Genomic DNA, 18,788 nt, shown 5'->3' with positions numbered 1-18,788 from the left:
ACCCCTGTTTGACTGCAAAAGACCTTCAGAAAGATTGAGCAGACCCTGGAGTGGTGGTGCACTGTTCTACTATGCAGCGACACCTGAACAAATACAACCCCGATTCCAAAAAAGTTGGGACAAAGTACAAATTGTAAATAAAAATGGAATGCAATGATGTGGAAGTTTCAAAATTCCATATTTTATTCAGAATAGAACATAGAAAAAATTGGGACAAGGCCATGTTTCCCACTGTGAGACATCCCCTTTTCTCTGTACAACAGTCTGTAAACGTCTGGGGACTGAGGAGACAAGTTGCTCAAGTTTAGGGATAGGAATGTTAACCCATTCTTGTCTAATGTAGGATTCTAGTTGCTCAACTGTCTTAGGTCTTTTTTGTTGTATCTTCCATTTTATGATACGCCAAATGTTTTCTATGGGTGAAAGATCTGGACTGCAGGCTGGCCAGTTCAGTACCCGGACCCTTCTTCTACGCAGCCATGATGCTGTAATTGATGCAGTATGTGGTTTGGCATTGTCATGTTGGAAAATGCAAGGTCTTCCCTGAAAGAGACGTCGTCTGGATGGGAGCATATGTTCCTCTAGAACCTGGATATACCTTTCAGCATTGATGGGGTCTTTCCAGATATACATATCTGGAAAGACCCCATCAATGCTGAAAGGTATATCCAGGTTGCCCATGCCACACGCACTAATGCAACCCCATACCATCAGAGATGCAGGCTTCTGAACTGAGCACTGATAACAACTTGGGTCGTCCTTCTTCTCTTTAGTCCGAATGACACGGCGTCCCTGATTTCCATAAAGAACTTCAAATTTTGATTCGTCTGACCACAGAACAGTTTTCCACTTTGCCACAGTCCATTTTAAATGAGCCTTGGCCCAGAGAAGACGTCTGGACTTCTGGATCATGTTTAGATACGGCTTCTTCTTTGAACTATAGAGTTTTAGCTGGCAACGGCGGATGGCACGGTGAATTGTGTTCACAGATAATGTTCTCTGGAAATATTCCTGAGCCCATTTTGTGATTTCCAATACAGAAGCATGCCTGTATGTGATGCAGTGCCGTCTAAGGGCCCGAAGATCACGGGCACCCAGTATGGTTTTCCGGCCTTGACCCTTACGCACAAAGAGTCTTCCAGATTCTCTGAATCTTTTGATGATATTATGCATTGTAGATGATGATATGTTCAAACTCTTTGCAATTTTACACTGTCGAACTCCTTTCTGATATTGCTCCACTATTTGTCGGCGCAGAATTAGGGGGATTGGTGATCCTCTTCCCATCTTTACTTCTGAGAGCCGCTGCCACTCCAAGATGCTCTTTTTATACCCAGTCATGTTAATGACCTATTGCCAATTGACCTAATGAGTTGCAATTTGGTCCTCCAGCTGTTCCTTTTTTGTACCTTTAACTTTTCCAGCCTCTTATTGCCCCTGTCCCAACTTTTTTGAGATGTGTTGCTGTCATGAAATTTCAAATGAGCCAATATTTGGCATGAAATTTCAAAATGTCTCACTTTCGACATTTGATATGTTGTCTATGTTCTATTGTGAATACAATATCAGTTTTTGAGATTTGTAAATTATTGCATTCCGTTTTTATTTACAATTTGTACTTTGTCCCAACTTTTTTGGAATCAGGGTTGTGTGACCTTCATGAGAGAGTCATCAGAAGAAAACCTTTCCTGCATCCTAGCCACAAAATTCAGTGTCTGAAGTTTGCAAATGAACATCTAAATAAGCCTGATGCATTTTGGAAACAAGTCCTGTGGACTGATGAAATCAAAATAGAACTTTTTGGCCACAATGTGCAAAGGTATGTTTGGAGAAAAAAGGGTGCCAAATTCCAGGAAAAGAACACCTCTCCAACTCTGAAGCATGGGTGTGGATCGATGATGCTTTGGGGTCGTGTTGCAGCCAGTGGCACAGGGCACATTTCATTGGTCGAGGGAAGCATGGATTCGAATAAATACCAGCAAACTCTGGAAGCAAACATCACACCATCTGTAAAAAAGTTGAAGTTAAAAAGAGGATGGGTCCTACAATAAGACGATGATCCAAAACACACCTCAAAATCTACAATGGAATACCTCAAGAGGCACAAGCTGAAGGTTTTGCCCGGGCCCTCACAATCCCCTGACCTAAACATCATTGAAGATCTGTGGATAGATCTCAAAAGAGCAGTGCATGCAAGACAGCCCGAGAAACTTGTAGAACTGGAAGCCTTTTGCGAGGATGAATGTGTGAAAATCCCCCAGGTAAGAACTGAAAGCTTATTAGCTGGCTACAAAAAGTGTTTACAAGCTGTGATACTTGCCAAACGGGGTGTTACTAAGTACTGACCATTTCAGGTGCCCAAACTATTGCTTCAGGTCCTTTTCATTTTTTGGTATTTTACACCTGTAAATGATGGAAATAAAAATGTAATCTTGCAGAAAATATTAAAGAAATGTCTCGTCTTTACCTTTATGCCTTTTGGTGATCAGTTCATCTTCTGCTCACTTAACTATTCACAGTAACAGACATTTTCAGCAAGGGTGTCCAAACTTTTGCATGCCACTGTATATGATAAACATGAAGGGTGCTGATGTTTGCAGGTTTGACTCGAAGTTTTATTTGAGTTTTGGTTGCATTTCATAGATTTTAATTTTCATCAGCGTTGTAGTCGAGTCACTAAACCTCGAGTACGAGTCCAGTCTTAAGTCCCCAGTGTTCAAGTCTGAGTCATTAAAAAAAATTTCGAGTTGAGTCCACTATTGATCCGAGTCGAGTCCAACACTCCAACCGCACCATGTGACGGTGTCTGTTTCAGCGCCATTAACATTAGTTTGTTCCTGAACATGACGTATGAACAAGTGAACGTGCTTCTCTTTATCAGGGAGCGTGAAGTATTCTGTCAGAGATGGTTGGGAGACAGATGGAAGTGCAGAAGGTGTGTTTATTAATACAAGCGAAGACGGTCAACAATCCAGAACCACAGGCAAAATCGTAAAACAGTGAAACAGGCGATGGGTCGAGCGAGGCACAAATAGGCTATCATACAGTGATGCTTGAAAGTTTGTGAACCCTTTATAATTTACTATATTTCTGCATAAATATGACCTAAAACATCATGAGCAGATGGGGGATGTGACCGTGTCTGCTAGACCAGCGGTTCTCAACCTGTTCTGCTTTAAGGCCCACCTATTCATATTTGTAACGAGTCGGGGCCCATTATAAAAGATCCCTAATTATTTTGGCTCATCGATTCTATTACAATCTAATAATCTACTGTAAAGTGTACTAATGGGACGCAACATCACTCCCTGTTACAGATGGGAGCCCAGGAATTAAATAAATTCCATAAAAACAAACTCTTTTTAATTGTAGGTATTGTATTTAAAACTGTGCCAGAAGCCAATATACAGTGGTGCTTGAAAGTTTGTGAACCCTTTAGAATTTTCTATATCTCTGCATACATATGACCTAAAACATCATCAGATTTTCACACAAGTCCTAAAAGGAGATAAAGAGAACCCAGTTAAACAAATGAGACAAAAATATTATACTTGGTCATTTATTTATTGAGGAAAATGATCCAATATTACATATCTGTGAGTGGCAAAAGTATGTGAACCTCTAGGATTAGCAGTTAATTTGAAGGTGAAATTAGAGTCAGGTGTTTTCAATCAATGGGATGACAATCAGGTGCAGGCCTTTCAATTACAAAATTTGGGCCACACCCTGTATTTCTGAATTTGGGCTTTTTCCGTCGTGATTCAGGGTAATTTGGGCTTTTCTGCACGCGCAAAGTACTGTTTTCCCAGGGCTCTGTGTTTTAAACCTGCTGCTACTTATTTAGCTCCAAAGTTATGAATAAATAAAGAAATCTATGAATGTTATTTTTAACCTTTATTGCAAAATGTCTACAGCATTAATCCATCTTGATGTACATGACAAAAATAATTAGAATACAGTTAGTTAGTATTTAAAAGATGTGTTGGGGCCTGAGGAGAGCCTGGCGGAAAGGAGCCTGGGAACGAAAAATCAAGTTCTGCACTGTTGCCATCAAAGAGACAAACCTGTAGCAGACCTGCGACACAAAAGGTTTTTCAGTCACATGACAAGAATTGGCAGCGCAATTCACAGTATGTAGTCGGGTCAAAGATCTTAGTTTAAATGAAAGGCCAGTGTCTAAGACTATCATCAACAAGAGGACCAAGCTCCAAGTCACTGATTCCACCCGCACTTACACAAACTGTGTGTAGTTAAGATGCAAGCTGTATCTTAAATACACACAGCTGTGTCCTGAATAACTCTCTTTTATTCAGTCTTTTACCTGATTTAAATCATATGACGCTAGGTATCAGAGAGATCTTGCAGTTCAGGTCCGATAATGTGGGATATAGGGCTATTTTTAAGTTTTTAAATGATACAGGAATTATTAGAATTTAGCACGATAGGGTGTGAAACGTTCTGGTTCACACTCCAGTCCAGAAGGTGGCGGTAATGCACCTAAAAGCTGTTTACCAACTGCCATAAAATGATATAAAAGAAGAAGAAAGAAGATTTACCTAATGTGGAAATCCCGCTCTGGTCATTGGTATGCGAGTCTCGCTCCTCCACAAAATCATGGCGTGCCGATCGCCGTTGATGGAGAATTCGTGCTCTGTGCGAGGCTTACGGCTAGTTCGACAAACCCAGAACAACATGGGAATGGTGCGGATTTCGTGTCAATTACGAGAAATGCATGCTAATTCTCACTAATTTCGGTGTTTTTAAAGAAGAAAGTCAAGACATTGGGTTTTATGCAGCCAAGTTTATTTAATCAACATTTAGGGGTTTTTTTTGTTTGTTTTTTGTATTTACATTTTTTTTTTTTTGCTTTTGGTAGCATATGTTGGGCACTTGACCTTAATTTGGGCGCCTTTTTAATTTGGGCGCCTACGACGTTATCCGTCACAGGTTTCATGTAATTGAAAGACCTGAGGTGTGAGTGGGCACCCTGTTTTATTTAAAGAACAGGGATCTATCAAAGTCTGATCTTCACAACACATGTTTGTGGAAGTGTATCATGGCATGAACAAAGGAGATTTCTGAGGACCTCAGAAAAAGCGTTGTTGATGCTCATCAGGCTGCAAAAGGTTACAAAACCATCTCTAAAGAGTTTGGACTCCACCAATCCACAGTCAGACAGATTGTGTACAAATGGAGGAAATTCAAGACCATTGTTACCCTCCCCAGGAGTGGTCGACCAACAAAGATCACTCCAAGAGCAAGGCGTGTAATAGTCGGCGAGGTCACAAAGGACCCCAGGGTAACTTCTAAGCAACTGAAGGCCTCTCTCACATTGGCTAATGTTCATGAGTCCACCATCAGGAGAACACTGAACAACAATGGTGTGCATGGCAGGGTTACAAGGAGAAAGCCACTGCTCTCCAAAAAGAACATTGCTGCTCGTCTGCAGTTTGCTAAAGATCACGTGGACAAGCCAGAAGGCTATTGGAAAAATGTTTTGTGGATGGATGAGACCAAAATAGAACTTTTTGGTTTAAATGAGAAGTGTTATGTTTGGAGAAAGGAAAACACTGCATTCCAGCACAAGAACCTTATCCCATATGTGAAACATGGTGGTGGTAGTATCATGGTTTGGGCAAGACAACGACCCTAAGCACACAAGTCGTTCTACCAAAGAATGGTTAAAGAAGAATAAAGTTAATGTTTTGGAATGGCCAAGTCAAAGTCCTGACCTTAATCCAATGGAAATGCTGTGGAAGGACCTGAAGCGAGCAGTTCATGTGGGGAAACCTGCCAACATCCCAGAGTTGAAGCTGTTCTGTACGGAGGAACGGGCTAAAATTCCTCCAAGCCGGTGTGCAGGACTGATCAACAGTTACCGCAAACGTTTAGTTGCAGTTATTGCTGCACAAGGGGGTCACACCAGATACTGAAAGCAAAGGTTCACATACTTTTGCTACTCACAGATATGTAATATTGGATCATTTTCCTCAATAAATAAATGACCAAGTATAATATTTTTGTCTCATTTGTTTAACTGGGTTCTCTTTATCTACTTTTAGGACTTGTGTGAAAATCTGATGATGTTTTAGATCATATTTATGCAGAAATATAAAAAATTCTGAAGGGTTCACAAACTTTCGAGCACTACTGTAGACACTGCAGAATCAAAGACGAGAAACAGGAAATCAGGGATCAGGACACTGTTCCCAACTTTTTTGGAATCGGGGTTGTACAAATCCTAGAAGTGGGAGTGTTTTCTCAATGTTCACATCCCAAAGCATTTCACGTGCACTTACACACATCACAATTGAGAACAAAGTAATTTTCACATCTATTATAAACGCTTGCTTTAATGCTTGTAGCTGTGTGCTTGAGCATTACTAGGTCACATAACCATAATGTGCTAGAAACGTAGAGTCGTATCAGAACCTGTTTTATTGTTTACTGTATTGTTCTGCGCTTTAAGCTCCATGAGTACTTTTTTGTTTGGGCAAGAGAATATTAGGAAAGCGTGAGCACTTCCTGGAGTGCCTTTATACTGAGGGGAGGGGAAAAACGCTCAAGTCATATTTTCTCACAGGCTGTAATGGAATCTTTGGCAAGTTATTACCTGTGGTTGTTATTGTTTCTCTCTCTCTCTCTGAATATAAACTTCAATGAAATCTTTGCAGATTTTCATGTGCATTTTGTTAAAAGATCATACGACTTACTTGGACAGGACGACAGTCCCAGATCCCAGAGATGCACCATAAATAATCACATTATTCCACCTCCCCACATAAAACTAATCCCCCTTGGTGTTTGTCCTGTTTTGTTGCATTACAAGCTGGAATTAAAATGGATTTTGGGAGGGTTAGCACCATTTGATTTACACAACATGCCGACCACTTTAAAAGTGCAATTTTTTTTTAAAATTGCGACCATACCTGTCAACTTTGAGGTTTGAAAAAAAGGGATATTTCCCAGATTTTTAACTCAAAATAAGGGAAAATTTTGGAAAGTCATACCCTTCACCAAAAGTGGGTGTGTAGTTGAATGGGGGCAATTTTCTATCTAGTATTTGTGATTTCCTGTACTCTGGTGCATGTTGGTGATAGCCAAGACCCAAACTCAATATGCTTATGGTTTATAGAGTGCATTTGTGAATAAACTATACATTTATTTTTATTTGCTTTCAGTGGTACCAGTTATTTCTCAAATTAAGGGCTAAAATACGTATCTTATGTTAAAATAAGAAAGGTCATTATATAACCAGTCAATAAATTCAATTCCATTGCAATTTATTATGGTTTTACCATAGTCATGGCCTCGGAACACTAGATAGATGGCCTCGGAAAGATAGATAGATAGATAGATAGATAGATAGATAGATAGATAGATAGATAGATAGATAGAGTAATATAAGATATTAAACCAAGAGTGATTTAAAATGGGTAAGTTTCAGATAGAAAATAAAATAGACAATGAGTGGATAAAACAATTAATACACCAATTAGTTTACACTAGGCTATTTATGAGGTCTTAGCCAGGACATACTTAATGTAAACATGTGTAGCTTACCTTTGATTATTTGGGAGGCTTTCGTTTTCCCCATGGAAAATTTCTTTGCGATGGAAGAGTCTGGGAACATTCCAGCCACGCACTTGTTGAAATCATCAAAGAAAGAGAGGCTAATGTTTTTCTTAGCTATTAGCATCGCCATCTTCACCTCAGACCTAATCAGTGTTGCCAGATACTGCTGACGTTTTCCAGCCCAAAATATGTTCAAAACCCGCCAAAATGCACTTGAAACTGCCCAACTTGGGAGGGAAACCGCCCAATCTGGCAACACTGGACCTAATCACTTGTTCAGCCTCGCCTCCGGACGTAGTTATGTAATTACTGATGCCTGAGAGGGCGGGGACGTGAATTCATGGCCCGACTTCCTGCTGTAAACTCCTGTCAGAGGCGCGTCATGAATTCTGGACCTACCGACTTTTATATAATGTGAAAATACGGGACTTTTATATAATGTGAAAATACGGGATATTTTCGGGAAAATAAAAAAACGGGAAGACAGCGGGAAATAAGTCAAAATAAGGGATTTCCCGGGAAAAACGGGAGGGTTGACAGGTATGATCGCGACACAAAAAATAATTAAGATGGAAAAAACACAGAAATCTGGAGTGTGCATAGGTATCCACCCCTCCAAAGTCAATACTTTGCAGAGACACCTTTTGCTCCAATTACAGCTGCAAGTCTCTTGGGGTATGTCTCTATTAGCTTAGCACATCTAGCCACTGGGATTTTTGCCCATTCCTCAAGGCCAAACTGCTCCAACTCCTTCAAGTGAGATGGGTTGCGTTGGTGCACAGCAATCTTCAAGTTATGCCACAAATTCTCAATTGGATTGAGGTCTGGGCTTTGATGAGGCCATTCCAAGACATTTAAATGTTTCCCTTTAAACCACTACGGTGGCACTTTAGCAGTATGTTTAGGGTCATTGTCCTGCTGGAACGTGAACCTTCATCCCAGTCTCAAACCTCTGGCTGACTCAAACAGGTTTTCCTCCAGAATTGCCCTCTATTTAGTGCCATCCATCTTTCCTTCAGTCCTGACCAGCTTTCCTGTCCCTACAGATGAAAAACATCCCCACAGCATGATGCTGCCACCACCATGCTTCACTGTAGGAATAGTGTTCTCCAGGTGTTGGGTTGGGATGTGTTGGGTTTGCGCCACACATGGCGGTGAAATCTTTTGCAGATTTGCATGCGTAGTTTGTTAAAAGATCATACAACTGATTTGGACAGGACTTCATCATCATCATATTCCCTTTGTGGAGTGTCCTCCTTAGGGTGCTTCTGTCTTGGTAGGAAGAATCCTGTCGAGCAGTTGCAAGAAGCCTGATTTATCCATCATTGTACGTCTTATCTGTTCTGTGTCTAAACCCAAAAGTTTTTCAAATTTTGACCACTTAGGAGATCTTGTGTCGAACAGTAGTTGTTTTGGGAGTTCATCGTTGCCCATACGACATGTGTGTGCAATACGGTATATCTTAATTGTTGTTTATGGCAGAATAGTTTAATGGGAAGGGTCTTTGTTTACTCACGTAGTTCTGCATTTGATATTTCAAAGCTCCAGTCTATCTCTCCCTCGATATCTTTATCTTGATTATTTCTGTCGGGTGCGTTTTTACGCTTAAATCCACCTTTTACCGTTTTACGAAGGAGGCCATGCCATCCAACTTCAATTTTACTCATTTCTCGTGCATTTAACTGCCATGCCTGTACACTGCACAACAGCTTTGATCGAACACACGCTGTGAGGAACTTTAGTTGATAGATGGATGCGACGGTCAGTTAGAATGTGTTTTAACTCGTTCCATTTTTGAAAAGCGGCTCCAATCCTAGTACCAAGGAATGCAGAATTGTCACCAGAGTTCATGATGGTATCTCCAAGGTATTTAAAGCTACCTACATTTTTGATCTTATCACCAAGGCAAATGAGACACTCCTTACTTTTCACCTCCTCATCCACATTATAGGCCATCGTGGCCGTCTTAACATAAGATATTTGCAATTCAAAGCAAGTGAAAGTGTTGTCGTCAACCTGCAGAACATTTTGAAGCTCCTCAATGGATTCTGCAAAAATGGTTATCCGATTTTCCCCATTTGCTCGTGCTTTTTTTTTACGAAGTTCTCATGGCGACACCTCATTTGGGATACGATATTTGATCTTGAAGCTAGTGTCTGGGCATGCGTTATGCTTTAATATTTCATGGCGGGCAATTCTTACAACAAAGTCCATATACACGTTGAAAATGGAAGGGGATTCCAGAGCACCTTGTCAACATCCAACTAGAGTTGATGTCAAGCTGTCTCTTTGATGAACGCTTTTGTGCAGGTCTACTACAATCCCAGAGACGCACCATAAATAATCACATTATTCCGCCTTCCCACAAAACTAATCCAGTCTGAATAGGGCTTCAGTCTGAGTAAGAATTACAGCTCAAGTGACTGACTGACTGAAATACGAGCTGTTGTAATTTTTTCTCTTTGGAGACGAGTGTATGAATACACTGCGCATTATACAACAACGATGGAATGAACATAATTTAAAAAGTACAAACCTGGTGCTTTGTCTGAATTTGTGCCAAGTGAAAAAGTAAATTCACGCCACGATATTTAAGTAAATGTAATATTCCTGAACTCTATTTCTAGGAGGAAATTAAGGGTGCTGTGTTTTGATTTAAAAAAAAAGACGCGTTTTGTGAATGTCTGTATGACCTTTTTATAGCAGCAAGTGCAAACTTTTAAGATGTTATTGAATATATAAGCAGTGTGGTTTATTACTGTAAGTGCGTAAGGTAGCATATCGTTCTAGGCAGATACTAAGACCATGTAAGTGCATGGGATCGTTTGAGAAGCAGCTGATGTTTCTTCGAGCTGACTTGCTTATTTGTAATAAATGAGAGAAATGTAAATATCTCTGGATGATGCCGTTTGCCAAATGCAGTCACTGTAAAACATGTGTGTTTGTGTTCAGGGCTGTACTGTAGTGGCTGGGTAAAGCGTGGGCCGACTGGTGTGATTGCAACAACTATGAATGACAGCTTTGAAACAGCACGAATTCTCCTGAAAGATGTGGACTCAGGAGCACTCGACCTGTCCGTCAACAAAGCCGGTGCTCAGGAGATTACAGTCTTACTGAAGACTCGAGGTAACATACATGCACACAGTTACAAATTATATACAACCCCGATTCCAAAAAAGTTGGGACAAAGTACAAATTGTAAATAAAAACGGAATGCAATAATTTACAAATCTCAAAAACTGATATTGTATTCACAATAGAACATAGACAACATATCAAATGTCGAAAGTGAGACATTTTGAAATTTCATGCCAGCAACACATCTCAAAAAAGTTGGGACAGGGGCAATAAGAGGCTGGAAAAGTTAAAGGTACAAAAAAGGAACAGCTGGAGGACCGAACTGCAACTCATTAGGTCAATTGGCAATAGGTCATTAACATGACTGGGTATAAAAAGAGCATCTTGGAGTGGCAGCGGCTTTCAGAAGTAAAGATGGGAAGAGGATCACCAACCCCCCTAATTCTGCGCCGACAAATAGTGGAGCAATATCAGAAAGGAGTTCGACAGTGTAAAATTGCAAAGAGTTTGAACATATCATCTACAGTGCATAATATCATCAAAAGACTCCGAGAATCTGGAAGAATCTCTGTGCGTAAGGGTCAAGGCCGGAAAACCATACTGGGTGCCCGTGATCTTCGGGCCCTTAGACGGCACTGCATCACATACAGGCATGCTTCTGTATTGGAAATCACAAAATGGGCTCAGGAATATTTCCAGAGAACATTATCTGTGAACACAATTCACCGTGCCATCCGCCGTTGCCAGCTAAAACTCTATAGTTCAAAGAAGAAGCCGTATCTAAACACGATCCAGAAGCGCAGACGTCTTCTCTGGGCCAAGGCTCATTTAAAATGGACTGTGGCAAAGTGGAAAACTGTTCTGTGGTCAGACGAATCAAAATTTGAAGTTCTTTATGGAAATCAGGGACGCCGTGTCATTCGGACTAAAGAGGAGAAGGACGACCCAAGTTGTTATCAGCGCTCAGTTCAGAAGCCTGCATCTCTGATGGTATGGGGTTGCATTAGTGCGTGTGGCATGGGCAGCTTACACATCTGGAAAGACACCATCAATGCTGAAAGGTATATCCAGGTTCTAGAGCAACATCTGCTCCCATCCAGACGACGTCTCTTTCAGGGAAGACCTTGTATTTTCCAACATGACAATGCCAAACCACATACTGCATCAATTACAGCATCACGGCTGCGTAGAAGAAGGGTCCGGGTACTGAACTGGCCAGCCTGCAGTCCAGATCTTTCACCCATAGAAAACATTTGGCGCATCATAAAACGGAAGATACGACAAAAAAGACCTAAGACAGTTGAGCAACTAGAATCCTACATTAGACAAGAATGGGTTAACATTCCTATCCCTAAACTTGAGCAACTTGTCTCCTCAGTCCCCAGACGTTTACAGACTGTTGTAAAGAGAAAAGGGGATGTCTCACAGTGGTAAACATGGCCTTGTCCCAACTTTTTTGAGATGTGTTGTTGTCATGAAATTTAAAATCACCTAATTTTTCTCTTTAAATGATACATTTTCTCAGTTTAAACATTTGATATGTCATCTATGTTCTATTCTGAATAAAATATGGAATTTTGAAACTTCCACATCATTGCATTCCGTTTTTATTTACAATTTGTACTTTGTCCCAACTTTTTTGGAATCGGGGTTGTACTGTATACACAATTGCATTGCATATAATCACTTGAAATGCTTTTTAATTAACAGGTGTGCCTCGTCAAAAGGTAATTAGTGCAATTTTTGTCGCTCAATGCATTCGAGATCAAACAGTAAATAATAAAAATACAGTAAACAGCCCTATTCAACACCACAACTGTAGTAATCCATATTATGTCAAGAACCAAACAGCTATGTAAAGAGAAACGACACCCATCATTACTTTAAGACATCTTTTATTTGATAAAAATAAAGAAAAAACATTGAATTAGATGGTGTGTCCAAACTTTTGACTGGTAGAGCAACGGCTACAGTTATCGACAGTCCATAATTATCGACACCTTTTCAGATTTACCAATAAAAAACAATCTTACAAAGGTGAGTTTCAGTTCCAGCAGTTATTATTGGTTAATTAATCAACCGGAAGACCCGCCTCGCCATTTGATCTTGTCATCTGATGATACAGTTCGTTACCGGAGATGGAATTTTTTTAGCACGATCAGCAGTTTGAGGAAAACCCGGACGTTATCATCGCAGGTAAGCGTGGTGGAAAGATCATGGACATGTTTTTACTGATCAAATTCACTATCTCCTCGTCGAAACCTACTTTGTTTCTTACGCTTTCATTTGACAGCTGCCATTCTGTATTTAAGCGCGTGTTTGAGAAGTCACATGCGTGAGGTGTCGATAATAGTGATCACTTTCACCGGTGTCCACCATTATCGACACCCTGTGGAATTAAGGGACATTTACAACTGTTATGGATCGATCTTTGTGTAATGTTGTTGAAGTACTTAAAAAAATAAAAGTGCTGTGATTTTATATATATTTTTTCTGATTCATAACAGAATGGAATGTTTGTAGAGCATTTTGGAATCTGATTGCAATAAATAGAATTAGAGCAGAATTAAATTCCTAGCATATAAAAAAATTACATGCTTGATGTATTCAGATTTTTCTATTCCATTCAGATTTTTTTTTTTTTTGCAGTTTGTTGTAAATATCTACCACATATTACAATATCAGCAGACATTTTATATTTTTAGATGTAAATTTACAATCTCAATGAAAAAAAATCACTTGTTTGAAAATACTGAAGCTCCACCAATCTGAATCTAATTGCAACAAATTAGAGCATTGTTTGAATTATTGGTAAACTACAAAACTAGAAATTAATACAAACAACAGCAAATGATTAACAAAATGTGATTTATGAAAATACTTAGTGGGTAGAAAGTGGAACAAAAAGATTTTCTGACGCAGGTTAAACATTATCAGTTTATTTGTTTACAAACATTAGAATTACTTACTCATTTACGTAAGCACCGACATTTGATATATTTATATAAAATATATTTTGTACTAAATATAAGTCTATGTAAAACAAATTTTAAATAAAAACTGTTTTGTTAATACCACAAACTGATTTTTTTTTTTTTTTAAATAATCATCTGGATGTCGATAATTGTGGAACGATGTCGATAACTGTGGACATGGGTGTCAATACTTGTGGAACCGTGTCATGTGATCTGATACACTAAGTAATCGGGAGTCAACTCATTTTTTTCCAGTGGAAGTTTGAGTAATTATTCATGCACGATTTATATATTGAAAGTCTTTTCTACTTTTGCAACGGCCAAAAGATCGTTAAGGTGTTGATAATTGTAGCCGCCGCTCTACTATTAATAATAATAATAATAATAATAATAGTAGTAATAATAACGAAACTGACATGGTTAATTTTAATGACCAGGTATTTCTGTAATTAGACCATGCTCGTGGGCATGTGATGTCATCACTGTTTACAAAGATGGAAAATTTTCTATTATCTCTTCGTCAGTTGTTTGTTGCCTCAACCCTTGAAGGAATTATGTAAAACGTCCCGTCTAAAACAGCTGAGCTTGAATTTCTGGTCCGAAGAAGTCAAAATGAGACGACTGTAAGACAGATTGTGGTTGGTGAGTGGATGTTTGACTGATGACACAATCCTGAATATGAATATAAGAGACAAGGCTGAAAACTGACGCTGGATGCCTGTGATCTTCAGGCCCTCCGGAGGCACTGCATTAAAAGCAGACACGTGTGTGTAGTGGAAATCACTGTATGGGCTCAGGAACACTTCAGAAAACCATCGTCTGTGAAAACACTTCATTACTGCATCCACAAATGCAAGTTAAAACCAGATATAAACAATATCCAGAAACACCGCCACCTTCTCTGGGCCCGAGCTCTTTTATGATGGACTGAGGCAAAGTGGAAAATTGTCCCGAGGTCTGACGAAACAAAAGTAGAAATTCTTTTTTTTTAGAAATCATGGACACCACGTCCTCCAGGCTAAAGAGGAGAAGGACCATCCGGCTTGTTATCGGTGCACAGTTCAAAAGCAGCATCTGTGATGGTATGAGGGGTCATTAGTGCACATGACATGGACAGCTTGTACATCTGGGAAGGCATCATTAATGCTGAATGATATATACTGTATACACGTTTCAGAGTGATATGCTGCCATCCAGACAAAATTTTTTTCAGGGAAGGCCTTCCTTCTTTCAGCAAGACAATGCCAAACCACTTTCTGTACATGTTAAAACTGCATGGCTGCGTAGTAAAAAAGTCCGGGTGCTAAACTGGCCTGCCTGCAGTACAGACCTGTCTCCCATTTAAAACATTTGGGGACCCCAAATTGTTGAGCAACTGAAACTGTATATCAGGCAAGAATGGGACAACGTTTCTCTTTCAAAACTCCAGCAATTGGTCTCTTCAGTTCCTAAACGTTCAGATTGTTGTTAAAAGTAGAGGTGATGCAACACAGTGGTAAACGCGCCCCTGTCCCAACTTTTCTAAAACGTGTTGCTGACATCAAATTCAAAATGAGCATATATTTTTCAAAAAACAGTAGAACTTCTCAGTTTCAACATTTTGATATGTTGTCTTTGTACTATTTTCAATGAAATATAGGGTTTCCATGATTTGCAAATCTTCACCTTCTGTTTTTATTTACAGTTTACACAGCGTCCCAACTTTTTTGGAACTGGGGGTGTATTGTTTTGGAATATATTTGCAATCCCCTGCATTCCTGCAACATCCAAAAGAGTTTCTAAGTTCTACTAATACGGAGAAAACACTGAATGAATATACTGTTGATGCCAAGAAAAATCCAAAAACAATAATTTGGCCTTCATGACTTTAGAGTGTACATGAACTTACAGATTTGTCGAAATAAGGAACTGTTGTTTTCAGCTACCAAAAAAAAAGACAGTTTAATAATAATTTTTTAAAAAGCTGTGTGTTTTTGCAGTCTTATCCTATATCTTTATTTGAAGGGTCAGGATGTGTCTTCTATTTTCAGATGTGAGACCAGTGTACTTCTCAGACTGGGAGAAGATCAACGCGGAGGAGGTTCGGAGAGGAGAAGCTCTGGGAAAGCCCCGGGAAAAAGTCGTGGATGTGAGAGAGATGCTGGACGTAGCCTGGTCCTGATCCTGACTCAAAAATATTTGACTGATTTGATTGAGGTCATCAAATCTCATCTCGTCACACTACGTATGTGGTGATTTTAATTAAGGATGAGATTGTCTAATGTACATTTATCTCGCGTCAGATTAAACAGCAGCTTGAAATGTTCCAATCTGCAGCTTTTTATTTTGCTCAGAGTCTGGATGAGGAAAAAATGCAAAGAAGGTAATTTTTAATGTCTTAGCTTTTAATATGTAACCATATGAACTTTTTCGGATTGGGTTTATAAATCATTGGGGCAGTAAACGGAATCCTGTGCCAAGATATGAAATCGTGGAAAAATAGTTAAAGATTATAAAGCAACATGGCCACTTGCTGTGAAAACCCGTTTCCAAAAACAGTTAAGATGCCAGCCCTGTGATGACCTTGTCCAGGGTGTACCCGGCCTTTCGCCCGTAGTCAGCTGGGATAGTCTCCAGCTCGCCTCCGACCCTGTAGAACAGGATAAAGCAGCTAGAGATAATGAGATGAGAGAAGTCAAGATGCCCTTTGTTTTAAGACCGAGTTCAAGAGTCCGTGAACACTATGAAGTCTCCTGTAAGGGTGCGCTTCCGTTGCAGCTGGGATTACTCTCATTTTGGCAAGACATCAGCCTGGGTGGCCGTGACGTAACACTATGGATTGTGCAAGCAGGTTTTGGTTTACATTATGATTATGCAACCTAAAAAATTGTATCATGCTTTCTCTGTTTTAACATGTCGAGTTCCATTTTGAACAGAACTATTGGCATTATTGAACAGTCTCAGTCTGAAATAATGTGATTAGGGAAAGGATGGTTTCAACTGGAAGGAATTTGACTTCAGTTACAGCCTTAAAGTAAAACAAACATACAAACAAACAACAAAAAAAAAACCTCAGTTAAGCAGTAAACAAGTACAAGAAGAAAGGTACAGTTAGGTCCATATATATTTGGACACTGACACAAATTTTGTTTTTTTTTTTTTACCTGTTTACTGAAACATATTCAAGTGATAGTTATATAATGGACATGGACATAAAGTCCAGACTTTCAGCTTTCGTTTGAGGGTATCCATATTCAAATTGGATGAAGGGTTTAGGAGTTTCAGCTCCTTAACCTGTGCCACCCTGTTTTTAAAGGGACCAAAAGTAATTGGACAATTGACTAAAAGGCTATTTCATGGGCAGGTGTGGGCAATTCCTTCGTTATGTCATTCTCAATTAAGCAGATAAAAGGCCTGGAGTTGATTTGAGGTGTGGTGCTTGCATTTGGAAGATTTTGCTGTGAAGAAAACATGCGGTCAAAGGAGCTCTCCATGCAGGTGAAGCAAGCCATCCTTAAGCTGCGAAAACAGAAAAAAACCCATCCAAGAAATTGCTACAATATTAGGAGTGGCAAAATCTACAGTTTGGTACATCCTGAGAAAAAAAGAAAGTGCTGGTGAACTCATCAATGCAAAAAGACCTGGACACTCACAGAAGACAACAGTAGTGGATGATGACAGAATAATTTCCATGGTGAAGAGAAACCCCTTCACAACAGCCAACCAAGTGAACAACACTCTCCAGGAGGTAGGCGTATCAATATCCAAATCTACCATAAAGAGAAGACTGCATGAAAGTAAATACAGAGGGTTCACTGCACGGCGCAAGCCACTCATAAGCCTCAAGAATAAAAAGGCTAGATTGGACTTTGCTAAAAAAAAAAAATCTAAAAAAGCCAGCACAATTCTGGAAGAACATTCTTTGGACAGATGAAACCAAGATGAACCTCTACCAGAATGATGGAAAGAAAAAAGTATGGCGAAGGCGTGGTACAGCTCATGATCCAAAGCATACCACATCATCTGTAAAACACGGCGGAGGCAGTGTGATGGCTTGGGCATGCATGGCTGCCAGTGGCACTGGGTCACTTGTGTTTATTGATGATGTGACACAGGACAGAAGCAGCCGGATGAATTCTGAGGTATTCAGAGACATACTGTGTGCTCAAATCCAGCCAAATGCAGCCAAACTGATTGGTCGGTGTTTCATAATACAGATAGACAATGACCCAAAACATAAAGCCAAAGCAACCCAGGAGTTTATTAAAGCAAAGAAGTGGAATATTCTTGAATGGCCAAGTCAGTCACCTGATCTCAACCCAATTGAGCATGCATTTCACTTGTTAAAGACTAAACTTCAGACAGAAAGGCCCACAAACAAACAGCAACTGAAAACCGCTGCAGTAAAGGCCTGGCAGAGCATTAAAAAGGAGGAAACGTAGCGTCTGGTGATGTCCATGAGTTCAAGACTTCAGGCAGTCATTGCCAACAAAGGGTTTTCAACCAAGTATTAGAAATGAACATTTTATTTACAATTATTTAATTTGTCCAATTACTTTTGAGCCCCTGAAATGAAGGGATTGTGTTTAAAAAATGCTTTAGTTCCTCACATTTTTATGCAATCATTTTATTCAACCCACTGAATTAAAGCTGAAAGTCTGAACTTCAACTGCATCTGAATTGTTTTGTTCAAAATTCATTGGGGTAATGTACAGAACCAAAATTAGAAAAATGTTGTCTCTGTCCAAATATTTATGGACCTAACTGTGCTTGTACAATATACTGTATATTTAAGTTATTCCATGAAATCGAGTCGTACATGAGCTTGACAGCTGACGAGGCGCGTAGCACTGAGTTGGCTATGAAACATGTATGATAAGATTGAGTGGAATAACAGTTTTATTCTATCCACATTCACTGGATTTTGAGAAACGGAGCATTTTTATTTCTTTGCAAATTCGATCAATAAAAACTTTATACAAAACGTCCAACAAAACTTCCGCTTAGAATGTAAACAAACCGGCAAAATGACAGGAGCAATTTGTGAAAAATGCAATAATAATAATAATTGTTGAAAAAAAAAGAGATGTTCTTATTAAATACTTTTTACATTTTTTGGGTTTTGTTCTCGAGTAGAGTTTTTATTTCATCCTCGGTTGGTTCAGTAACACGCGCTGCCAT

The 18,788-nt window shown here is 39.5% G+C and overlaps 1 protein-coding gene across 2 annotated transcripts in view; it reads left to right on the top strand.

Moving 5' to 3' along the window:
- Positions 1-15,933, top strand: part of fdxr (ferredoxin reductase) — a 96,270-nt gene extending 80,337 nt beyond the window's left edge. For both annotated transcript variants that reach the window (XM_060940289.1, XM_060940290.1), the window contains exons 11-12: positions 10,528-10,701; positions 15,659-15,933. In XM_060940289.1, the coding sequence (XP_060796272.1) occupies positions 10,528-10,701; positions 15,659-15,789 (305 nt within the window). In that variant the 3' untranslated portion in view covers positions 15,790-15,933. The remainder of the gene's footprint in view (positions 1-10,527; positions 10,702-15,658) is intronic.
- The last annotated feature ends 2,855 nt before the right edge of the window (positions 15,934-18,788 follow it).

This window comes from Neoarius graeffei, chromosome 14 (assembly GCF_027579695.1).
Source record: "Neoarius graeffei isolate fNeoGra1 chromosome 14, fNeoGra1.pri, whole genome shotgun sequence".
NCBI classification, from domain to species: Eukaryota; Metazoa; Chordata; class Actinopteri; order Siluriformes; family Ariidae; genus Neoarius; species Neoarius graeffei.
This window is presented reverse-complemented; position numbering and strand designations above follow the sequence as displayed.